This window comes from Saimiri boliviensis, chromosome 11 (assembly GCF_048565385.1).
Source record: "Saimiri boliviensis isolate mSaiBol1 chromosome 11, mSaiBol1.pri, whole genome shotgun sequence".
Lineage (NCBI taxonomy): Eukaryota > Metazoa > Chordata > Mammalia > Primates > Cebidae > Saimiri > Saimiri boliviensis.
The window spans coordinates 117,534,420-117,560,603 of NC_133459.1; the positions used below are offsets into that span (position 1 = coordinate 117,534,420).

At 38.8% G+C, this 26,184-nt stretch overlaps 1 protein-coding gene across 3 annotated transcripts in view; it reads right to left on the minus strand.

The window, feature by feature from the left end:
* Positions 1 to 24,294, minus strand: part of C11H1orf146 (chromosome 11 C1orf146 homolog) — a 44,933-nt gene extending 20,639 nt beyond the window's left edge. The window contains exons 1-2 of one of the 3 annotated variants that reach the window (XM_074381434.1): positions 24,185 to 24,294; positions 5,417 to 8,404 (exon numbers count right to left, since the gene is read on the minus strand). In XM_074381434.1, the coding sequence (XP_074237535.1) occupies positions 5,417 to 5,419 (3 nt within the window). In that variant the 5' untranslated portion in view covers positions 5,420 to 8,404; positions 24,185 to 24,294. Of the gene's footprint in view, positions 1 to 5,416; positions 14,392 to 24,184 lie in introns of those variants that run through there. The other 2 variants (XM_074381435.1, XM_074381433.1) reach the window with 2 other exon arrangements.
* Positions 24,295 to 26,184: the final 1,890 nt, after the last annotated feature.

Consider the following 26,184-nt stretch of genomic DNA (forward strand, 5'->3'; position numbering starts at 1 on the left):
TGGAAGACAGTGTAGCAATTCCTCAAGGATCTAGAAATAGAAATACCAGTTGACCCAGCAATTCCATTAATGGGTATATATCCAAAGGGTTATAAATTATTCTATTATAAAGACAAATGCCCACCTACGTTTATTGTGACACTGTTCACAATAGCAAAGACTTTGAACCAACCCAAATACTCATCAATAACAGACTGGATAAAGAAAATGTGGCATATATACACCATAGAATACTATGCAGCCACAAAAAAGGATGAGTTCCTGTCCAAAGGATGAGTTCTTTGCAGGGACATGAAGCTGGTAATCATCATTCTCAGCAAATTGGCACAAGAACAGACAACCAACCACCACAAGTTCTCATTCTTAAGTGGGTGTTGAGCAATGAGAACGCAGGGGAACATCACACAGTGGGACCTATTAGGGGATGGGGAACTAGCGGAGGGATAGTATAAGGATAAATACCTAATGTATATAACGAGGTGATGGATGCAGCAAACCACCATGGCACATATATACCTATGTAACAAACCTGCATATTCTGCACATGGAGCCCAGAACTTAAAGTATAATAATTTTAAAAATGCAAGTAGAACAAAAATGTACAATTTAGAAAACCAAAGTCCTTCATAATCCTGTCATAGGTTTTAGACAGTTTGTAGCATACTCTTTCAAACTTTTCTATGCTTCTGATAATTTCAGTATACATTAAAAACTACAAAAGCCCAAAAAACAAAAAACATAGGTAAAGTCACTCAAACCTAAAAGTACGGTTCTTATATGGTGGGTGTGTAAGGTATACAAAAGTCAGTTAATTTGGGTACAATGTTAGGAATAATTGCTGGTAGATTATGAGCACCCATGTATAACGTGCTAATAAATTTCAATAATATCCTATCAGTAGGAGCTAACTGAAAGAATGGAATGCTAATAAAAAATAATGAAAGTAAAATTAGAAAGTATTGAATTAAGAAAACAATAGGTAAGTTGAAGAGTTGATTCATCAAAATGACCAGAAAGCTAAGTATAGATTTTTCAAAATACATTTCATAGAATATTAGTCCTATGAGATATTAAAAGATGCTCCTGAAATAAGATTGGAAAATGCTGAATATTATTTCATCTCTTTCATATCTCATTGAGGGTTTCACAATGTATTTGAGTATATTGAAGTCTCTGAATAATAGTGCAGTAAAAAGAAAACCAAACAAAAACAAAAAACCACTTGTTTAACTTTGTTTATACCAACATCCCAAATAAAATCTATGTAATACTCCTTCCTACATATATAATATCTATTAATAATTTTTAAAACTAGTATTACAAAGGGCAGGTGCGGTGGCTCATGTCTGTAATTCCAGGACTTTGGGAAGCTGTTGCAGGGGACAGATCACCTGAGGTCGGAGTTTGAGACCAGCCTGGTGAACATGGTGAAACCCCATCTCTACTAAAAACACAAAAATTAACTGGGCATGGTGGCAGACACCTCTAATCCCATCTACTTGGGAGGCTGAGGCAGGAGAATTGCTTGAACCAGGGATGTGGAGGTTGCAGTGAGCAGAGATTGTGCCACTGCACTCCAGCCTAGGTGACAGAGCAAAATCCCATCTCAAAAAAAAAAAAAAAAAAAAAAAATCAAAAACTAGTATTATGTCTAGGACATCACTCATAAGAAAGAAATGTAGCAAAAACAGAAATGAAAAAAGGCACTTAACAACTGATAATTTATCAGAAAATTTAAAGAATGACAATATGAAACTTTTCAGCACAGAAATGTCAATTTCATAAAGATCAATTTAATACATTTAAAAGCCTCTGTTAAAATAGGTAAATATAATTTATGAAATAAATTTAATTTATATATATAATCTCTATAAATACAATTTATGAAAACAGACTCACAACAAAGTATAAAGCGAAATACAGCATTTATGAAAATAGACTCACAACAAAGTATAAAATGAAACACAGTAAAAACCAATAAAACCACTGTTTTTCTACATTTCTTAAAAGATGACCAGAACACACAACTTGAAAAGCTCCTTTATACCGTGTAAAGTGCAAATAATTTCCAAACTATATAAAGTACATAGGCACAAAAACTGAAGGAAAAAAAGAATGTAAAAGAAAACCATAGAATAAAAAGAAAAAATCACAAACCAGTATTTAGTAAATAATGATGCAATAATAAAATATCAAACCTTTTTTTTTTTTTTTTTGAGACAGGGTCTCACTCTCTTGCCCACACTGGAGTGTAGTGGCGTAATTACAGCTCACTGCAGCCTCTACTTCTTGAACTAAAGTGATCCTCCCACTTCAGCCTAGGACTACAGTGCATGCCATCATGCCCAGCTAATTTTTGTATTTTTTTGTAGAGACGGGGTTTTGCCATGTTGCCCAGAACTTGAACTCCTGGGCCTCCCACAGTGCTAGGAGTACAGGATTGAACCACTGAGACACCTGGCCAGCAAACCAGATTTTTTAAAAATAAATTTATAAATTGGGCCGGGCGTGGTGGCTCAAGCCTGTAATCCCAGCACTTTGGGAGGCCGAGGCGGGTGGATCACAAGGTCGAGAGATCGAGACCATCCTGGTCAACATGGTGAAACCCCGTCTCTACTAAAAATACAAAAAAATTAGCTGGGCATGGTGGCACGTGCCTGTAATCCCAGCCACTCAGGAGGCTGAGGCAGGAGAATTGCCTGAGCCCAGGAGGCGGAGGTTGCGGTGAGCCGAGATCGCGCCATTGCACTCCAGCCTGGGTGTGAATGAAACTCCGTCTCAAAATAAATAAATAAATAAATAAATAAATAAATTTATAAATTAAAAAATCTACACTGAACAACTAGTTAAGTCATTATATATGAAGAAATGCAAGGATTGGTAATTTAGGTTCTTCTTATCAAATAACAAAAAAAAATGCATTTGAAAACCTATACACTTATTTCTGTTTAAGTGAAAAAAGCTATCAATTAAGCTTAGATAAATATTAACATAATAAATATTATTTTACAGCAATTGAAAATTTGAGGGCTCATATTTCACATTAGCAGCAAAAACGTCAACGATCTAGGTAATTAATAAGAAACAGAAAATGTTTCTGGGTATGAGAAAATATTTTTTAAAATTACAAAAGAAAAAGAAACATGACTTGATGTCTTACTGATTAAAACAAACAAACAAACAAACAAACAAAAGAGATCCAAACAATTTGGAAAAACACACTAACAGAAATAATGCCTTTGATGGGCTCAGTAGTAGACTAGACACAGCTGAGGAAATAATCTGAGCTTGAAGATATATCAATAGAAACCTCCACAACTGAAAAGCAAAGAGAACAAAGACTGAAAAAATAACAACAAAAGCTAAAACAGAACTGAATATCTAAGAACTGTAAGACAACCACAAAAGGTGTAACATATGCATATTTGGAATACCAGAAAGAGAAGAGAGAAACAGAAGAAATATTCAAGGCAATAGTGACTGAGAATTTCCCCCAAGTTGTCAGACAATAACCATAGATGGAGGAAGCTAAGAGAACAAGCATAATAAATGCCAAAAACCAAACAAACAAACAAAAAATGATACCTAGGCATATCATACTAAAACTGCAAAAAATACAAGATCAAGAAAATATTTTGAAAGAAGCCAAAGTTGCAGGGGGTGGGGAGAGGGGAGGAGGCGGGGCGGGCAGAGAAGGGAATCACCTTGCCTGTAAGAGAAGCAAAGATGAACATTACATCTTTCTCAGAAACCATGCAACCAAGAAGAAAGTGGAGTGAAATATTTAAGTAGTTGAGGAGGAAAACCAACAGCCTAGAATTCTGTATCCCAAGAAGTTAGCCTTCCAATGTAAAGGAGAAAGACTTTCTCACATAAACAAAAATTGTGGGGTACTGCCTTGCAAAAACTGAGTAGACCTGCCTTGCAAGAAATTTTGAAAAGTCTTCAGAAAAAGAATGAAAGTCAGAAACTTGGATCTACATAAAAAAAGGAAGAGCATCAAAGACGGAATAAGTGAAAGTCAAACAAAACCTTTTATTTTTCTTATTCTTAATGCAAAATAATAATAGCAACAATATATTCAACTGTGTTAGGCTTATCTATTTGTGTCTGTGTATAGTCAGCCCTCTGTAATCTGGATTCTGCATCTGTGGATTCAACCAACTGCATGTCAAAAACATTAGAAAACAAACAATACAAAATATACAAATAAAAACAATACAGTATAACTATTTACATAGCATTTACATTGTATTAGATATTATAAGCAATCTAAGATTATTAAAGTATAAAGGAGGATGTTTGTAGGTTATATGTAAATACTGACAAAGTGACTGTCTCTTAACAACAGCAAAAATGAGCAATAATGGGTTAGAATTTAGTTAAATGAGATTTTCAATATGTTGGGAGAAAACAGCTATAAATCCAATGAAGACCAACTTTCAATTTGGAGCAACGAGAACTCTCATATATTGTTGATGGAAATATAAAGCCATAATCTCTACATTTATTTTAATTTTAGTTACACAGCTAAGTGAATTCAGTGTTCACTTCCAGTGAACTTTAGAACACAGTTTGGCAGTTTCCTATAAAGATACGCATAGGATCACCATATAACCCAGCAATTACATTCCTAGGTTATCAGAAGAGAAATAAAAACATGTCTGCACAGAGGCTTATACATGAATGGTCAGAGCAGCTTAATTCATAATAGCCAAAAACTGTAAACAACCCAAATATCCATCTACCAATGAATGGATAAATTGGCATATATTCATAAAACAAACTACTACTATAATTAACTATAAAATGGTACAATTATTGTTACATGTAGCAATATGGATGAATCACAAAAGCACTGTGCTCAGTGAAAGAAGCCAGGCCCAAAAGAGTACAAATTGTGTAATTCCATTTACACCATTCCTGAACAGGTAAAATTAATCTACAGTGATTAAAATTCAGCTCACTGATTGCCTGAGGTGCTAACTACAAAAGGAGATGAAGGAAGTTTTGGAGGCAATAAAATTGTGCTATATTTTGACTGCAGTAATGGTTACACAGGTATACACGTTTGTCAAAATGCACCAAAATGTTTATTTTAAATGTGTGCATTTTATTGTATGCAAGTTACACCTCAATTAAATTGACTTTTCAATCATTTTTTAAGATCGAAGGGAAAATTTAGAATTTGATACTATTAAAACTTAGATTTGCTTCTGGCAGATCCTCACTGAAGTAATCTCTAAATTTTTTTTTTAATTTGTATAAATTTAAGGGATACAAGTGCAATTTTGATACATGGATATATTGAATAGTGGTGAAGTCTGGGCTTTTAGAGTATCCATCACCCAAATAACATACATTGTACCCATTAAGTAATTTCTCATTATTCACCCCTGCCCACCACCTGACTCACCATTCCAAGTCGCCAACGTCTATCAATTCATACTCTGACCATGTATACATATTATTTAGTTCCCACTTATAAGTGAAAATATGTGGTCTTTGTCTGTTTCTGAATTATTTTACTTAACATAATGACTTCCAGTTCCATCCATGTTGCTGCAAAAGACATGATTTTATTTTTTATGGTTAAATAGTATTCCACTGTGGATATATACCATATTTTCTTTATCCAATCATCCATTTATAGAGGTTGATTCCATAACTTTGCTATTGTGAATAGTGCTGCAATAAACATACAAATAATACAAGTATCTTTTTTTTTTTTTTTTTGCAATAGAGGCTTACTCTGTTGCCCAGGCTGGAGTGCAGTGGCACAATCTCTGCTCACTGCAACCTCTGCCCCCTGATTGAAGTGATGCTCCTGCCTCAGCCTTCCAAGTAGCTGGGATTACAGGCACCTGCCACCATACCCACCACTGCACCTAGCTAATTTTTTTATTTTTATTTTTTTTTTTAGTAGAGATGGGTTTCACCATCTTGGCCAGGCTGGTCTTGAACTTCTGACCTCATGATCCACTGCCTTAGCTTCCCAAAGTGCTGGGATTACAGGCATGAGCCACTGCGCCCAGCCACAAATATCTTTTTAATATAATTATTTATTTTCATTCATGCAGATACCCATTTGTGAGACTGTTGTATTCTTCAGATAAAAAGAAAGTGATCCAAAATGGAATGTCTGAGCCTTAGGAAAGAAAGAAGAACATAGAAAATAACAAAGACATAAGTAAATCCAAACAGATTGTTAATTTTTTTTTTTTTTTTTTTTTTTTTGAGACAGAGTCTCGCTCTGTTGCCTAGGTTGGAGTGCAGTGGTATGATCTCTGCTCACAATCTCCGCCTCCTGGGTTCAAACAATTCTCATGCCCAGCCTCCCAAGTAGCTGGGATTACACGTGTATGCCACAATGCCTGGCTAATTTTTGTATTTTTAGTAGAGATGGGGTTTTGCCATGTTGGCCAGACTGGTCTGGAACTCCTGACCTCAGGTGATCTGCCTGCCTTGGCCTCTCAAAGTGCTAGGATTACAGGGATGAGCCACTGCGCCTGGTCAGATGTTATGTGGAATTAAAAACACAAAATTGAAATGAAAAAGACAAAACAAAAAACAAAAAAAAAATAAAAGAAATTTAAAAAATAAAAAATAAAAACCCCCACAAAATTGAAATATCTGACAGCTTGGAATTAAAGTGTTCAAAGATTCTTTTGTTGTTTAAGAGCAAGCTAAAGATGATTACTTACTTTGGCTTTGTGGCACTAAATGTATAGTGCAGTTGTTACTCAGTATACACAGCTGGGATTGGTTCCAGAAGCCCTCTACCCCTGTGTATATCCAAACTTGTGCATATTCAAGTCCCAAAATAACCCCATAGAGCTCATATACAGAAAACATTGGCCCTCCTCATAACAGTTTTCACATCTGATGAATACTGTATTTTCTATCAGCTTTGGTTGGAAAAACACCCACATATAAGTGAACCTGTGCAGTTCAAATCCATGTTGTTTAAGGGCCAAGGATATATGTTAAAATTTCTAGGATAACTACTAAAAGGTAGAAATAGAGCATATAACTTCCAACGCTAGTAGAGAAACACAAAGAAATGAGACAAAAAATAACCAATCTGCTGGGCATGATGGCTCATGCTTGTAATCCCAGCACTTTAGGAGGCCAAAGGAGGAGGGTCACTTGAGGCCAGAAATTCAAGACCAGTCTGGGCAGCATAACAAGACCCTGTCTCTACAAAAAAAAAAAAAAAAAAAAAAAAAAAAAAGAAAAGAAAAGAAAAAAAGAAAAATTAGCCAGGCCTGGTAACATGGACTTGTAGTCTCAGCTGCTCAATAGGCTGGTGTGAGTGGATGCTTGAGCTCAGGATGTTGAGGTTACAATGAGCTATAATCATATCATGGCCCTGAAGCCAGGGTGACAGAGCAAGACACTCTCAAGTAAATAAGTAAATAAATAATCAATCAACACAAAAAGAGGCAAGAAAGGAGAAAAAAAAGCAACATAAAAAAGGTGGGACAAATAGAAACCACAAAGCAAGACAATTAAACATAATGAATAAATGAACTAGAAGTAGTTGCTTTGGGTAAATCAGGATGGGTTACTGGCTCCTTCTCTCAAAATCAGCCTGGAAAAGTTATAGAAACAAAAGAGAAACATGAATTCCAGAAACCTAACAACATACTAGTATGTTATGGATTTAAATGACTGAAGCCAACCGGGCAAAGTGCAGCTTCAGGCAGCAGTGAGACGACAGGTTTGACAGAAACATCTTACTTTAAGTCTTATTCTTGCCTCCCTACACCTTACTATGGAACAATCTTTTCTTGCCCCTTCATTCCAGATATTAGCTGCTGTCCATAAGTATCAGGGCAATGGAGAAGTCTTGTGAGCTGACCACCTACCCTCAGGCATTCAACTTTCCATCTTTTCCTCTCCAAACTGTTAAGAAGACGGTCTCCTTTCAATGCTGCCAAGGCTAGGATATCAGTTTCTGGTTGTTTAGCTCTCAAAAAACCTTAACTAATATATATTTGCATATCTTTACTGTTTCTGGAATTCCTTAGTATCTCCATTAGAGTGCTTACAGAAAGAAAAAAAAAGAACTTTAGAAAATCTCCAACCTTCAAAGAATTAGGGAAGTAGGATGTTGAAAATGAATGCAAAAAGTCTATTAATTTATTTTTAAAATACGTTTAGTTTATGCACTTTCTGCTCCCCACGACTAACTGTAGATAATCAAGCTAAGGCTCTTTTAAAATATTGTTCTACATGAAAGCTGCTTTTAATTTTTGAAGTTAAAGATCAGTGGCACAAATGCCCCTTTACCTTAAGAGATGAGCTAACAATAATGGTGGTTGTCCATTTTATTTTTTCTTTTCCACTTTCAGCCATCTGTCTGTCTGTGGATCAACCTAGCTTCTAATGGTACAACAATCTGAGAAAAACAAGAACAAAAAGAATAAAAAGAAATGTCTGATCAATGAGTAAATTAAAGATGGAAATAAAACCAGGGTATTGGAGACATTTTAAAGATTATCTGAACATCAAAATTTGACAACAGAAAAAGTATCTGTCTTGTTATACGTTTAGCTTATTCAGTACTATGCTTCCTATTAACAAGTGTTAAAAGCAATAATTCCCATTTCATCAGACAAACTTTAAAGAAAGAGGACTTGCATCAAGAACATGCAAGGTCTGAGGTTTTTATCCTTCCTGCAGGCTAAAAAGTTAAACTGCCAGGGTTTCACATATACAAACAAAAGACAGACTCATAGATAAAGGACAGTTTTTACTCAGAGCAACAGCAGTATAACCACAGTATTATCATTTTCTTGCACCAGTTCCTCAAGCCCAATTCCCACAGGGTGATGGGACAAAGGCCAGATGACATCTGCACACACAGTGGGTTGCATTATAGGAAAGAAACCCAGAGCTTTGGAAACTTCAGTCTTTTGTAAGCAAATCTGCCTTCTACTATGGAGGGAAATACTTTATCTCACATAAGTAATATGTGAGGTGAGACCTGAATATTGGCATCTTTTTCTTTTAAGACAGGGTCTCACTCTTTCATCTACAGGCTGGAGTATTGTGGTGTGATCCTAGCCTTAAACTCCTAGGCTCAAGCAATCCTCCTGCCTGAGCTTCTCAAGCAGCTAGGACTCAGGTACATACTACCTTGCCTGGCTATTTTTTTTTTTTTTAACTTGTTGTGGAGATGGGGGTCTCCCTATGTTGGCCAACAGTCTTGAACTCCTGGCTTCAAGTGACCCTCTCACCTCAACCTCCCAAATTGTTAGGATTGCAAGTGTGAGCCACTGCACCTGGCCAATGTATGCAGTTCTACGAAGTACACAGGTGATACTGATGATGCTGGTCTTGGGACCACACTTTAAGAACCACTGCACTAACAGAAGGAAGAATATTCTGAAGAACAACAATGTACCATACAATGGCAACCAGGTATATAGTAAAATAAAACTGCATTTAATTTCAGTGTGTTAAACATACATAGTATGCGTATTTGAGGTGAGACAAAAGAAAATTACCATAAACTTAGTAGCATAAAATGGAATCTCACTGTGCTCTAAATTTGCTACTTTTCTAATTTCATTTAGACTGAAAACCCTAAAGCCATGTTTCCACTTACGTCTTTTGCCAATTTTCCTATTAGCTTTTTCTTTTTCTTATTCATTTGTAGAATTTCTTTATATATGACAGATATCAGTCCTTTGTCGGCTACATGTACTTTCCCGTTTGTGACTTGTCTTTTTTTCCTCCTTCTTTAGGGTAATTCTTGATACACACAAATTATTATTTCCAATGTAGTCAAACTAATCAATCTTTTCATTTATTGTTAGTGGGTTTTGTTTCTTATTTAAGAAATCTTCCTCCAACGCAAGGCACTAATAATTTAAAAAAAAAAAAAAAAAGACATCTTCCTGGGCAGCCATCTTGCCTTTGCTGCGGGCTGCAGTTGGAGGACTTTCCCTGCTTCAGATTAACCACCAGCACAAATCAAGAAAAGTTAGCCAAACTTCCGGATCAGGTCCAGAAAGAGGGCAAGGGTATAGCTTACAGAAATAAGATGGTACATAGAACAGCTACAGCTGATGACAGAAAGCTGGAGAAAAGCTACAAGCTGTACAATAGCCAGGTCATCACCATTGGCAACGAGTGGTTCCAGTGTCCAGAGGTGCTTTGCTAGCCTTCCTTCCTGGGCATGGAATCTTGTGGCACCCACAAGACCACACTTAACTCCATCATGAAGTGTGACATGGACATCTGCAAAGACCTGTATTCCAACACGGTGCTGTCCAGCAGCACCACTATGTACTCAGGCATCGCCAACAGGCTGCAGAAGGAGATCACCATCCTGGTACATAGCACTATAAAGATCAAGATCATTGCACCTCCAGAGCAAAAGTACTTGGTATGGATTGGCGGCTCCATCATGTCACTGTCCACCTTCCAGCAGATGTGGATTAGCAAGCAGAAGTACGACCAGTCAGGCCCTCCATCATTCATGGCAAATGCTTCTAAATGGACTTTGAGCAGATGCATAGCATTTGCCGCATGGGTTAATTCAGAAGAGTAAATTTGCCCTTGGCAAATGCATACAGCTCATGCTTGTCTCACAAAACTGGAATAAACTTTCAAAAAGAAATTGTCCTTGAAGCTTGTAACTGATATCAGCACTGGATGATAAACTCGTTGCTGATTTTGACCTTGTATTCAAGTTAACTGTTCCCCTTGGTATTTGTTTAATACCCTGTACATACATTTGATTTCAACCCTTAGTATATGTGGCTTGGTCACTTTGTAGTTGAGGTAAGAATGTGCTTGTGGAAGACAAGTCTGTGGCTTGGTGAGTCTGTGTGGCCAGCAGTCTCTGATTGGTGCAGGGTATTAATGTGTCAGGGCTGAGTGTTCTGAGATTTCTCTAGAGGCCGGTAAGGGCTTCTGAACCAGTTGTTTCTGTCTTTTCAATCAACACTTCTGGAGAGTCACAACTGTATCTAGAAAAACTGTCTGCCAGAAGCAATGCTAAATCCCCTATGGAGGAAAATACTATCCAGGGCCTCAGATTACAAATTAGCTTTATAATTTTGCAATCATAACATGCAGCACACAATTAAAAAAAAAAACACTCAGGCATACAAAGAGTTAAGAATGATTGAAAACCAAGGGAAAAGGCTGACTGTAATGAAGAGACCAAGGGGAGACTGAAATATTGGCATTGTCATACCCAGACTACAACTGATTAATTTGTTCAAAGCAGTATATGACAATTAGAGAATTTTAGTAGAAAATTTAAAACCATAAAAGTAAATAAAATGGAAATTCTAGAAATGAAAAAATTTCAAAATTGGAAACAACTCAATGGAGAGGTTAAAGAGCAGATTAAACACAAGTGTGGAATGTAGGTCAGAGGAAAATATCCAGACTGAGGTAGGTTAAGGAAAAGGAACACTGAGAAAAGCCTAATACACATACAAGGCATTATGAGGCTTGTGAAATAGTCTAACACAGAGATAACTGAAATCCAAGAAAGAGAAAAGAGAATGGAGCAGGACCAATATATAAAAATAGAGTGGCCATGTCAATTTTCCAAAATTGACCGAAGACATCAAGTCATAGGTTCAAGAACAATAATAAATTCTGAACAGATTAAACAACAGATTAACAAAGTAAAACGAAAGACCAGAAGAAAAAAATCTTCAAAGGAGCCAGTGAAAAAATGTGTAATATTTTTAAAGGGCAACAATAAACTGAAAACTGACTTCTCAACAGAAACACTGTAGCTAGGAGGCAACTGAATAACAACTTTTAAGTACCGAAAGAAAATTGCCAACATGGCATTTCATAGATGGGATGATTATGTTTTGAAAATGAGGGAAAAATAAAAAAAAATTTTATGACAAAAATAAAAGCAGATAATTCATTGTCAGTAGACCCACACTTAAAGGAGATACCAAGAGAAGTTCTTCAGGCACAAAGCAAATAATCCCACATGGAAGCACAAAGATGCCAGAATAAATGAAGACTAATAGAAAGGAAAAATGTAAATATGTGGGTAACTCTAAATCAAGAATGACTATAAAAAAGAACAATAATATATAACGAAGTTTAAAACAGATAATGATTAAAATATACAACAACAATAGCAAAAAAAGGAGAAATGATGGTAACTGTACCTAAGGTGCAGGTCCTTGAAGTGGTAGAAGTACTCACTTATACTGGATCTCAATACGTCAGTCATGTATTTTGTAATTTCTGAGTTAATCACCAAATTATGGTTTAAAAAACTCAACAAGGCAATAGAGAAAAACAGATTTAAAGCAAGCAAACAAACAAAAACACTTCAGAAGTCCAAAGCAGACAAGAGAGAAAAAAGAACATATATCTACCTTAAGGGGTAAATAGAAAGCATAGTGACATAGCATATTAAACCCAAATACATCAGTATCTACATATAAGACGAAATTCTAAAAGAAAAGATTTCCCCAAATGACAAGGGAAAAACCATATGCTGCTTACAATAAAAAACACTCTAACTACTAGGATATAAAAAGGGTGAAAGTAAAAGGATGGGAAAAGATATACCACACAACCATTAACCAAAAGAAAGTTGCTACCATACGTTAACTTGCATCCACGTTAAGAATGAAGAGCACTGTAAGTGGTAAATAGATGTGCAAATGTAAGACTGAATATCTTCCTCAGTTCTCCTCTTAATTTCTCTGAAAGATGAATACATAACGCAGTAATTATAACTATATTATTGGGTCAAGTGTGTGTGTACAGTGTGTGTGTACAGTGTGTGTGTGTGTGTGTGTGTGTGCATGTGAGTATGTTATCTGGAGGAAATGGAGCTACACTGGTGCAGTTTCTCTGTTTTTCCAGAATTAAGTTAGTGTTAATCTGAAATAATAAATTAAGATGCATATTATAGTATCCAGAGAAAGCACTAAGAAAATAACAAAAAAATTTTTTAAGTCAGAGGAATTAAAGTGGTATACTACAAAATATTCATATAACACAAAAAAGGTAGTAAAGAAGGAACAGAAGAACAAAAAAGACACAAGACATCTAGAAACTAAATACCAAAGTCACAAACTTAATAGTAGTGATGATTGTACCTTATAGTGGATGTACTAAAAATCACTGACTTGTACATTTTAAAATGTATTTAATGTCATGCGATTTATATCTCAATTTTTAAATTTTTGTTTTGTTTTGTTTTGTTTGAGACGGAGTTTCGCTCTTGTTACCCAGGCTGGAGTGCAATGGCACGATCTCGGCTCACTGCAACCTCCGCCTCCTGGGTTCAGGCAATTCTCCTGCCTCAGCCTCCTGAGTAGCTGGGATTACAGGCACGCGCCACCACACCCAGCTAGTTTTTTGTATTTTTAGTAGAGACGGGGTTTCACCATGTTGACCAGGATGGTCTCGATCTCTTGACCTCGTGATCCACCCGCCTCGGCCTCCCAAAGTGCTGGGATTACAGGCTTGAGCCACCACGCCCGGCAATTTTTAAATTTTTTAAATAGCAGTCATACTGACTAACTACATTAAAATGTGAACGAATAAGATGTTACAATCAAAGGAAAATTCAACTATATGTTGTCATTAGATTCAAGGATGCAAACAGGTTGAAAGTAATAGAATGGAAAAAGATAAATTATGGCAACAGTAACCATAAGAGAACTGGTGGAGTGGCCATATTGATAAAACAAAAATAGACTTTAGGATAAATATCAATTGAGACAAAGGGATATATTATAATGATGAAAAGGTATATTCCTGATATATACATTGCTTATATATTATAAATGTGTATTCATCTAACAGAACTCCAAAATACATGAAAAAAAGGTCATACAAACCACAATAGAAATTAATATAAATAAAGAAAAAAATTTTGGGAAAGCCACAAATACTTGGAAATCAAACACACACTTCTAAGTAACCCATAGATCAAAGAATAAATCATAATAGATGTTAGGCAATATTTTGAAGTGAGTGAAAACAAACAACATATACAAATATATGAAATGTAGCTAAAATTAAAGGAGGAGCTAAATGTAGTTAGAGGGAAACATATAGCTTTAAAAAGCAAAATTAGGCTGGGTTCAGTGGCTTACCCCTATAATCCCAACACTTTGGGAGGCCAAGGCCAGTGGATTGCTGGAGCCCAGGAGTTTGCCTGGGCAACAGGGCAAAACCCCATCTCCACAAAAAATACACAAATTAGCTTGGTATGATGGCACACAACTCTAGTCCTAGCTACTCGGAAGGCTGAGGAGGGAGGATCACTTGAGCCTGGGGAGGTTGAGTTGATTGTTCCACTGCATACTAGCCAGCCAGCCTGGGTGACAGAGTGAGACCTTGTCTTAAAAAAAAAAAAAAAAGCCGGGCACGGTGGCTCAAGCCTGTAATCCCAGCACTTTGGGAGGCCGAGGCGGGTGGATCACAAGGTCAAGAGATCGAGACCATCCTGGTCAACATGGTGAAACCCCGTCTCTACTAAAAATACAAAACATTAGCTGGGCATGGTGGGAGGTGTCTGTAATCCCAGCTACTCAGGAGGCTGAGGCAGGAGAATTGCCTGAACCCAGGAGGCGGAGGTTGCGGTGAGCCGAGATCGCGCCATTGCACTCCAGCCTGGATAGCAAGAGCGAAACTCCGTCTCAAAAAAAAAGAAAAAAACAAAAAAACAAAAAACTAAACTAGAAAAGAAGACAGACATCAAATTAATACTTTATTCCATCTTATATTAAAAGAAGAACAGACCAGGCGCGGTGGCTCACACCTGTAATCCCTGCACTTTGGGAGGCCGAGGCGGGTAGCTCACGAGGTCAACAAATCCAGACTATCCTGGCCAACATGGTGAAACCCCGTCTCTACTAAAAATACAAAAATTAGCTGGGCATGGTGGTGCACACCTGTCAGCCCAGCTACTCCGGAGGCTGAGGAAGGAGAACCGCTTGAACCTGGGAGGCAGAGGTTGCAGTGAGTCGAGACTGTGCCACCGCACTCCAGCCTGGTGACAGAGTGAGACTCCACCTCAAAAAAAACGGAACAAATTAAACTCAAAGCAATGGGAAAAGAGGAAGTAAAGAGATTAAAGCAGAAATCAATGGAATAAGAATATAATAAAGAAAATTAATAAACAGGTTTTTTTTTGAGACAGAGTCCCACTTTGTCACCCAGGCTGGAGTGCAATGGTGCAATATCGGCTCACTGCAACCTCCGATTCCCCGGGTTCAGGCAATTCTCTTGCCTCAGCCTCCCCAGTAGCTAAGATTACAGGTGACTGCCACAATGCCCATCTAATTTTTTTGTATTTTTAGTAGAGACGGGGTTTCTCCATGTTGGCCAAGCTGGTCTCAAACTCCTGACCTCAGGTGATCCACCCCCTTCGGCCTTCCAAAGTGGTGGCATTACAGGCATAAGCCACTGTGCTCGGCCTACAGTCGGTTCTTTGAAAAGATCAACAACATTGATAAACATTGAGCTAGACTAAGTCTTTATAACAGACAATGTTGGAATGATTTGATATCAATATGTTTTAAAAAATGAACTTGGATCCATCCCATATACCATATCCAAATTTTAACTCAATGAATCACAGACCTACATGTAAAACATAAAACTATGAATCTTCTAGAAAAAAAAACAGAACAAAATAATTGTGACCTTGAGTTAAATAATTTTTAGTATGACACCAAAAACATAATCCATAAAAGAAAACAAATTGATAAGTTGGACTTCATCTAAGTTAAAACTTCTCTCTTTCCAAAGATGCTTTTGTATCAAAACTGCACATGTACCACCTAAATTTATTAATATGTTTAAAAAGACACTCTTAAGGGGAATAAAAAGACAAGCTAGAGACTGAAAGAAAGTATTTGCAAAGCAAATATATGGTAAATGACTTGTATCTCAAATATATTTTTAAAGACTCTCAAGGCTTAGGCTGGTCATGGTGGCTCATGCCTGTAATCTAGGCACTTTGGGAGGCTCAGGTGGGTGGAATACTTGAGGCTAAGAGTTTGAGACCAGCCTGGCCAACATGGTGAAACCCCATCTCTACTAAAAATACAAAAATTAGGCGGGTTTGGTGGCACGCACCTGTAGTCACAGCTACTCGGGTCAGGAGGCTGAGGCCAGGGAATCACTTGAGCCCAAAGGCAGAGGTTGCAGTGAGCTGAGATCACGCCACTGCACTTCAGTCTGGGTGACAGACACTCAAGGCTCAATAGTAAAAAAGCCAAACAACCCAATTAAAAAATAGGCAAAAGATTTAAGCAGATACTTCATCAAAGAAAATACGTAAGTGGCAAATAAGGGCATAAAAAGATATTCAACATTATTATTTATTAGGAAAATACAAATTAAAACTACAAGATACCATTACATACCTATCATAATGGCTAAAATTTAACAAACTTAACAATATCAAGTGTTGGTAAGGATGTGAGGAACTAGAACTCTCGTACACTACTAATTGGAAAGTATACAGTACGATCACTTGGAAAATAGTGTGACATTTTCTGAAAAAGTTAATCATACACTTACCATGAGATCCAGCCATTTTACTCTTAATTTACCAAAGAAAACAGCATACATCTATATAAGGATTTACACATGAATGATGTATTTGTGGTAGCCAAAAACTACAAACAATCTAAATGGTCCTCAACAGGTGAATGGACATTGTAATATATCCATACAATGGCATATTACTCAGCAACAAAAAGGAATGAACTACTGATACATGTAACAACCTGAGCCAACCTAAAAAGAATTATGTTGAAGATGCCAACTGCCACCCCCAAAAGCACTGTACGTATTGTATAGTTTCTTTTATATAAAAAGTACAAACTAATTATAGTGACCAAAAAAAAAAAAAACCAGAACAAGGGATAATGGGGGGAAAAAAAGTGGGATTACAAAAAGGGCAAGAGGAAACTTTTGGGATGGGTATATTCATTATATTGATTGTAGTAATGGTTTTACAGGTGTATACATGTGTCAAAACATCACAGCATACAGTGTAATTTATTGCATATAAATTATACAATATAGACACACATACACGCCTGACTCATACAGGTTTTATTTTTATTTATTTTTTGAGACAAGAGTCTTACTCTGTTACTATGGCTGGAGTACGATGGCATGATCTTGGCTCACTGCAGCCTCTACCTCCCAGGTTCAAGCAATTCTTGTGCCTCAGCCTCCCAGTAGCTGGGACCACAGGCATGCACCACCACACCTGGCTGATTTTTTTTTTTTTTTTAGTAGAGATATGGTTTTACCATGTGGGTCAGGATGGTCACTCCTTACCTGAGGTGATCTGCCTGCCTCAGACTCCCAAACTGCTGGGATTATAAGTGTGAGCCACAACACCAAGCCGTCTTACAGGTTTTTTTTTTTTTTTTTTTTTTTTTGAGATGGAGTTTCGCTCTTGTTACCCAGGCTGGAGTGCAATGGCGCGATCTCGGCTCACCGCAACCTCCGCCTCCTGGGTTCAGGCAATTCTCCTGCCTCAGCCTCCTGAGTAGCTGGGATTACAGGCATGCGCCACCATGCCCAGCTAATTTTTTGTATTTTTAGTAGAGATGGGGTTTCACCATGTTGACCAGGTTGGTCTCGATCTCTCGACCTCGTGATCCACCCACCTCGGCCTCCCAAAGTGCTGGGATTACAGGCTTGAGCCACCGCGCCCGGCCCCGTCTTACAGGTTTTTAAATAGCTCTGAAAATATTTAATAATGATGAGTGTGTCATTTTAAAATTAGCAAATTCTGTTGTGTCAGAAGAGAAGTACAGGAGTCCAACACCAGGGCTACTTAAAATATTTCCTATGATGGGATTCTGGTATCTGCAGTAAATCTAGCTACTCCAATGCCAATTGCTTACTATTGCTGCTATGGAAACTAAAAGTAATGCCAGGGTAGGCAGTTGAAATCAAGCAAAGAAAGCAAAACTAATCCCTTGCTATGCAGAATGAAAAATAATCTTTTTGAAACACTTTGATATTCACTTAAAAAGGTCCCAGAAGTTACCACATTCCAATTTCGAAAGGAAAAATATCTTCAAGTTTTAGATAAAATAATCTGCACTAATATAAAGCTTAAAAAATACCACCTTGCCGGGCGCGGTGGCTCAAGCCTGTAATCCCAGCACTTTGGGAGGCCGAGGCGGGTGGATCACGAGGTCAAGAGATCGAGACCATCCTGGTCAACATGGTGAAACCCCGTCTCTACTAAAAATATAAAAAACTAGTTGGGCGTGGTGGCACGTGCCTGTAATCCCAGCTACTCAGGAGGCTGAGGCAGGAGAATTGCCTGAACCCAGGAGGCGGAGGTTGCGGTGAGCCGAGATCGCGCCATTGCACTCCAGCCTGGGTAACAAGAGCGAAACTCCGTCTCAAAAAAAAAAAAAAAAAAAAAAAAAAAACCACCTTTGCTCTTACAGCATCTTGTTTCAGTGGTAAAATTTTTTGACTTTTATTTTAGCTTCAGGGGATACACGTGCAGGTTTGTTTCATAGATATATTGTGTGATGTTGAGATTTGGGGTATAAATGATCTAGTCACCAGGTAATGAGCACAGTACCCAACAGGTAGTTTTTCAGCCCTTATCCTCCTTCCTCTCTCTCCCTGCTAGTAATTCTCATTGTCTATTGTTAAGTCCATATGTACTGAATGGTTACCTCTTACTTCTAAGTGAGAACATGTGGTATTTGGTTTTCTGTTCATGCACTAATTCACTTAGGATAATGGCCTCCAGCTGCATCCATGTTGCTGTAAAGGACACGATTTCTTTCTTTTTATGACTGCATAGCATTCCATGATGTGTATGTACCACATTTTTAAAATCCAAGCCATGATTTAATTAATTCATGCTTTTGTCATGAATTAAAAATATCCCTTGTCTCTGTCTGAGGCATCTTATATATTCTGCCAGCATCTATAAAACAGTAACAAACTAGCTTGTTAGCTTTCAAGTAAGACAAAAAATCTCAGACTTTTCACAGTTCTTGATAGACATTATCTGCTAAAGTTGAAGATATTCATAACCTGTAACTCCTAAATGTATACTCAACAGAAATGCATGGGATCTCTACTAAGAGACTTATACAAGAATGCTTATGACAGCATTTTTAAAAACTTTATTCTTTGGAGCTGGGTGCAGTGGCTCACACTTGTAATCCGAGGCCCAGGTGGGCAGATCACAAGGTCAGAAGATCAAGACCATCCTGGCCAATTTGGTGAAATTCCATCTCTACTCAAAATACAAAAAAATTAGCTGGGTGTGGTGGCGCATGCCTGTAGTCCCAGCTACCAGGGAGGCTGAGGCAGGAGAATTGCTTGAAACCAGGAGGCAGAAATTGCAGTGAGCCGAGATCGTGCCACTGCACTACAGCCTAGGCAACAGTGAGAGACTCTGTCTAGGAAAAAAAAATTTTACTCTTCATACTTTTTTCTTTTTAATCCTGCCTCTCAAGACTAGAATAGTTCATAGACTAGATTTGGAGGTCACAGTATGAACTCATTGTTAACTTACGATATATACAGATGAATATACATAGAAATATCTTATAGATATAGTCATATGCTGCATATTGACGGTTCAGTCAACAATGGACTTCATATATGACTGGTGGTGCCACAAAATTATAATACTGTATCTTTACTTTTTTTACATTTAGATATGTTTAGATACACAGGTTGTATTCAGTACAGTAACATGCTACACAGGTTTGTAGCCCAGGAGCAACAGGCAATACCACATAGCCTAGATGAGTAGTAGGCTACACTATCTCAGTTTGTGTAATTACACTCTGTGATTACTCTTAGCTGGAAGGGCCTGAAACAAATGACACCCTAGCACCTGGGTGCTAGCAACAAGTAAACCTAGCACCCAGATTTTGGTTTCTAAATAGCATTCTCCAAAAAAGAAACCAGGGCTCCTTGGAGAAATGGCTAATTCTAGGACTGGGACAGGAAACATACAAGATGACCAAGATAATTTTATAGTGCCAAAAAGTAAGAAAGTACTTAAAAACAAAAACAAAAAAACCCCACACAGATGGCATTGATAGGCGTATGTCATAAAAGCAGAGGAACCAACTGAAAGAGCTCCCAATGGCTAAAGCTGGAACAATTTTTGAACAACAAAATAAATAAAATAGCATTATAATCCAAAGTATAAAATGAATATTCATGAGTCTCTACGGATATAAATAAATGTTTGAACAAACCAATAAATGGAGAAGAGACAAATCTGTGCAGAATAATTCCAAATAATTTATGTATATATACTCCAACCTCAAGAACAGAAGCATAGACCTGGGCACAGTGGCATGCACGTGTAATCCCAGCTACTCAGGAGGCTGAAGCAGGAGATTGCGTAAGACCAAGAGTTTGAGGCTGTAGTGCATTATCTTTGCACCTGTGAATACCCACTGCACTCTAGCCTGGGCAACACAACAAGGCCCTTCTCTAAAAATAATAATAAGTGGGGGCAGGGAATATAACTCTCCCTTCCTTAGGTGTGGCTGCACATATGACTTCCTTCCAAAGAGTACATACAGTATGGAAAGTGGAGGGGGAAGTATCCACATAGAGAAGCCTGACAAACACTACTTCAGCTAAGTGGTCAAAGTCTACATCAATAGTAACAAATCCTGTTGATAGTATATACTTTTGATATGATGTAGTCTTCCTTTCAATAACCTATAGCCCAGTCCTATCATGAGAAAAACATCAAATTCCATTAATATGGCATCGACAAATTATCAGACCCGTAATCCTCAAAGCCCTCAAGATCACCAAGATTAAGTAAGTCTCAAGGACTGTTACAGCCAAGAGGAACCTAAGCAAACATTACAACTTAACATAATGTAGTATCTTCACCAGGATCCTGGAACAGAAAGAAAGACTAAGGTAAAAACTAAGCGAATCTGAATAAACTGCAGACTTCAGCTAATTCTAATGTAGCAACACTGTTTCATTAATTGTAACAAATGTACCATACTAAGATGTTAATAATGGGGGCAATGGGTGTAAGATGTTAACAATGGGGGAAATTGGATTAGGGTATGTGGGAATACTCTGCACTATTTTCTCAATTGTTCTGTAAATCTAAAATGGTTCTAAAAATTGAAGTCTATTTTAAAAGTCCTACTTCTTAAAGGCCCATTAGAATTCTGCCTCCTCCAGAAACCATCCCTGATCTCCTCAAACTAAATAAGACTTTTCCTTATTCAGAATCTGCCTTATACCTTTATTTATCACTTAACCATATTTTGTCCAATATAATTGTTTATAAATGCATTTCATTTTCCTTACTAAATCATAAATTTCTTGATGTCAACCAAGTTTATATTCTCCATGTTACTAATACACAAGCAGTTCAAAGCAAAATTGAGAAACCAACTAATCCAAATGAAAGTCACTTTCAGGATAGGTGCATTGGCTCACACTCATAATCCCAGCACTTTGGGAGGCTGAGGCAGGTAGATCACTTGAGGCCAGGAATTTGAGATGAGCCTGGCCAGCACAGTAAAACCCCATCAAACAGTGGGTGAAGGATATGAACAGACACTTCTTAAAAGAAGACGTTTATGCAGCCAACGAACATGAAAAAAAGCTCATCACTACTTGTCATTAGAGAAATGCAAATCAAAGCCACATTGAGATACACCAGTTAGAATGGCAATCATTAAAAAATCAGGAGACAACAGATCCTGGAGAGGATGTGGAGAAATAGGAATGCTTTTACACTGTTGGAGTGTAAATTAGTTCAACCATTGCCAAAGACAGTGTGTTGATTCCTCAAGGATCTAGACATAGAAACACCATTTGATTGCTGGGTATATACCCAAAGGATTATAAATCATTCTGTTATTAGACAAACATGCACACATATGTTTACTGTGGCACCGTTCACAACAGCAAAGACTTGGAACCAACCCAAATGCCCATCAATGATAGACTGGATAAAGAAAATGTGGCACATATACACCATGGAATAGTATGCAGCCATAAAAAAGGACAAGTTCATGTCCTTTTCAGGGATATGGATAAAGCTGGAAGCCATCATTCTCAGCAAACTGACACAAGAACAGAAAATCAAACACCACTCACTCATAAGTGGGTGTTGAGCAATGAGAACACATGGACACAGGGAGGGGAACATCACGCAACAGGACCTGTTGGGGTGTAGGGGTATACGGGTGGAATAGCATTAGGAGAAATACTCAATGTAGATGATGGGGTGATGGATGCAGCAAACCACCATGGCACGTGTATACCTATGTAACAAACCTGCATGTTCTGCACATGTGCCCCAGAACTTAAAGTATAATAAAAAAAGAAAATCACTTTCAGTGATAAGTTAGTATCTCCCAAGGTGATTTCCTTCTTTTCAACAACTTTAGTAATCAGAAAATTCTTCTTGCTGATTTGAAACCAGCTGCTCTATAATTTCGTCATTTAGTGCATGAATGAATGAATGACAAGTTAACTAGCTCCATGAGAGCCAGGACACATTCTGTTTTACCTTATTCAGCACCTGAATAAGCAGTCACTCAAAAAACATCTGTGTATGAGTAAATGGTGAGTTGACTGGGGGAAAGGCTTCAACTTTTTTTTTTTTTTTTTTTTTTTTTTTTTGAGACGGAGTTTCGCTCTTGTTACCCAGGCTGGAGTGCAATGGCGCGATCTCGGCTCACCGCAACCTCCGCCTCCTGGGTTCAGGCAATTCTCCTGCCTCAGCCTCCTGAGTAGCTGGGATTACAGGCACGCGCCACCATGCCCAGCTATTTTTTTTGTATTTTTAGTAGAGACGGGGTTTCACCATGTTGACCAAGATGGTCTCGATCTCTTGACCTTGTGATCCACCCGCCTCGGCCTCCCAAAGTGCTGGGATTACAGGCTTGAGCCACCGCGCCCGGCCAGGCTTCAACTTCTATAACCTCTCTCTACAGACACACAATTGCCTGTCTAGCTTATGACAGTTTACTTGCTAATACACCCGCATAGCTATTAATACATATATGGAAGGGTTACAAGAACTTTTTGGAATAGTTAATGGTTACCATGTGGCTATGTATGTGTGAGTCTATCAGTAATCCATATTCATTTAAATCTAATATGTAAATCTTCATTTAAATCTAGCAAAATGTAAATATTCGTTTAAATCTTCTCACCTTTATACATAGGTTTTAAAAACAATTTAAACTAAAGGTAAGAGAAGTAATCACGTACATAAATAGGTGAGAAAGGAGTTGGGGTCGGTAGTGTCCCAAGTCCCAGTTAAAGGTGAGAAATCAATCAGAAACTTGGGGCAGGGGCAGTGTCTCAGGATTTCTGGGGGAAAGCTCCTGGACTGGCTGCCAAGCTGGGACTGTGTGACTTCGGGCAAATCACGTCACCTCTGGTTGGGCTGCGTCATCACCTGAAAACAAAAAGCTTCTAAGTGGGAGCTGAAAGCTGAGCGCACAAGGACAGAGGGGAGCGGCAGGCGTGGGGTCCCCAGGAGGCTGGAGAGTGGGGCAGGAACAATCACTAATGGGCACCTGGAGGGCGGCAGAATCTGGACCACACACACCCTGACACGAGTTTACCTACGTAACACACCTGCACACAGACCCCTGAGCCGAAAATAAGAGTTAAATAAAAAATAAAAACAAAAAGCTTGGACCCATCGGCCTCTTAACCAGTTCCAAGGCCCTGGTACCCTGGGCTTCTGTTGCTACGATTTTGTTTGTTTTTTCCAAACCCCAGAGTGTGTGTGAATTTCAGTCCATTTCACGCGGCCCGACCATCTCCAGCAAGTCACCTTCCCTGCTCAGTCTCCTCACGCGTCCAGTGAGGCGCGGCCTACAGGCATCTCCAAGGTCTCTTCCATTCTTCACTTTTTGGAGTGACCAACAAAGCCTAAAGCACATAAAATTTACACTTGCTGCTGGGTGACAGGGCCTCGGACAGGGGAAACCCCAAGGAGCCATTTCCATGCCGGATTCTCAAGCGGAAAGCAGGGTGGGCGGGATCTCCCCTCGCCCGCCAAAGCCCTGAGGTAAAAAGCTCAGCTCAGCAAGTCTCAGGGAGCACCACGCCCGCGGAAGAACGAAGAAAAAACGTGAAGAAACAGGTCTGCGGCGGCCTCATCGCCAGCGCTGCAAACCCAGCTGCTCACCAAGTCCTCAGAGACGGCTCAGGGTTTCCCAAACTTCCAGAACGTTCTGCAGCAGTCAAAGACGCCACCTGACCAGCGCGCGGCCCAGGCTGCTTGTGGCGGGATCTACAGCTGCTGGGCCACTGCGCAGCCGCTGCTGGGCCACTGCGCAGCCGCTGCTGGGCCACTGCGCAGCCGCTGCTGGGCCACTGCGCAGCCGCTGCTGGGCCACTGCGCAGCCGCTGCTGGGCCACTGCGCAGCCGCAGACCCCGTGAACCTTTTCGGAGCCTTTGGTTCCTTAGAGCCGGGTTTGCAGGAAACCGGAAGTGGTTAAGAAAAGGCAAGATTTTTTTTTTTTTTTTTTTTTTTTTTGGGTGTTGTCCGGAGTTGATTTTTTCACAGTTTCCTAAAATTCAGGCTTGATTCCTGAGTTACTGTTATTTGCAACATAAAATCAAAGCAGCCTTCAGTTTATCCAAATTATGAAAAAGGTAGATTTTATGAGCAGCCATCAAAAGGACGTAAGGGGCCTGTGTACTTGCTTTTTAGGCCTCGATTGTTCTCAGACCAAATTGAAGCTCAGCGATTTATTAAGTGTCACAATCATAAAAACGTAAAAAGACAATGAAGACCACTACTTGTCTCAAGCCTAATGGTTAGGATACAAAACGGTAAGCCTTACTTTGTAAAACAGGTATTCCTGGAAAAAAAAAGGTGCTCCAGGAAAAATCCTTCGGAGCACACTTGTGATGTGCTGTTAGTTTTTCCCTGAGATAAGCATATTGTATGTTTGGCATTTTGTATAACTGATATTAAAATTAGGTGCACTCTTGCTGCCTCATTTGGACAGTTTGTTATGGCAGGACAGGACAGATGAGAAGAGACAAGACTCAGCAGCAGCCATACCTGGGTTAGGGAATTCCAGGAATTGTTTAGCGCTGATGTGGGCAGGGGAGGTTTGGTGTTGCCGTAGGACCCTTTCTGGAAGGTCCTCACATCTAAGGGAAGTCTAACAACAAAGGGTTAGGGTAGACAGCCAAGATTAAGTGACACAGGGTTTCAAAGGGTACGATACAAGAGACGGTTCCCTCTCCTCCTGTGATACAACTAGAAGACTTTACTGGGTTGAGAGCAGATACACCAGTGCTGGGAGTGAAACTAGCAAGTGCAAAGTAGGGCCTGTTCTGGGGAGGGGACTGAAGTCCTGGGCAACTCACTGGAGGAAGAGGAAAACTAATTTTCTTGAGATCTTACTGTGTGCCAGGCAGTTTACATGTTTACATATATGATTTTTGTTTTTGTTTTTGCTTTTTTACAGAAGGTCTCCCTCTGTTGCCCAGGCTTGAGTACAGTGGTGCAATCACAGCTCACTGCAGCCTTGAACTCCTGGGCTCAAGTGATCCTTCTGCCTCAGCCTCCCAAAGTGCTAAGATTACAGGTATGGGCTGCTGTGCCTGGCTCATGATTCTATTAATTTTCTTTACAAATGCTATGAGGCATATGTTTTTCTCATTTTAAAGATAAGGAAACTGTGGCCCAGAAAGATTGAGTTACTTAGCTAGGGTAACATACCTTGTGAGAAAACAGCCAAAATTCCAGCCTAAATTTACTGGATGTTTAGGCAACATTGTACCTCTATAGCTCCTCTTCCACACACGGACCCCTTTATAAGATCTGGGACACACCATTTAGGACATATGAGTGGCAAAAATGACTTAGCCACAGACTACAGAGATATCATTGATTGTTTGCTCTTCCTTCCTTTAATTTATCCTTCATTCATTCATTCACTCACAAATACTTGGTAGTGTGGCAGAAAGAGCCTACCCTCTGTAATCAAGCAGCCTGGCTTCATAACCTGCCTCCACCACTTACTTACCTATGTGGATGCAAGCAAGTGACAACATCTCAGTTTTCTCATCCTAAGAGTAACTGCCAGCTCATAAGTTGATATATTTTAGAATACTGCTTAGGACATAAGAACTTAATATGTTTACCTGCTGTTATTATTATTGAAATG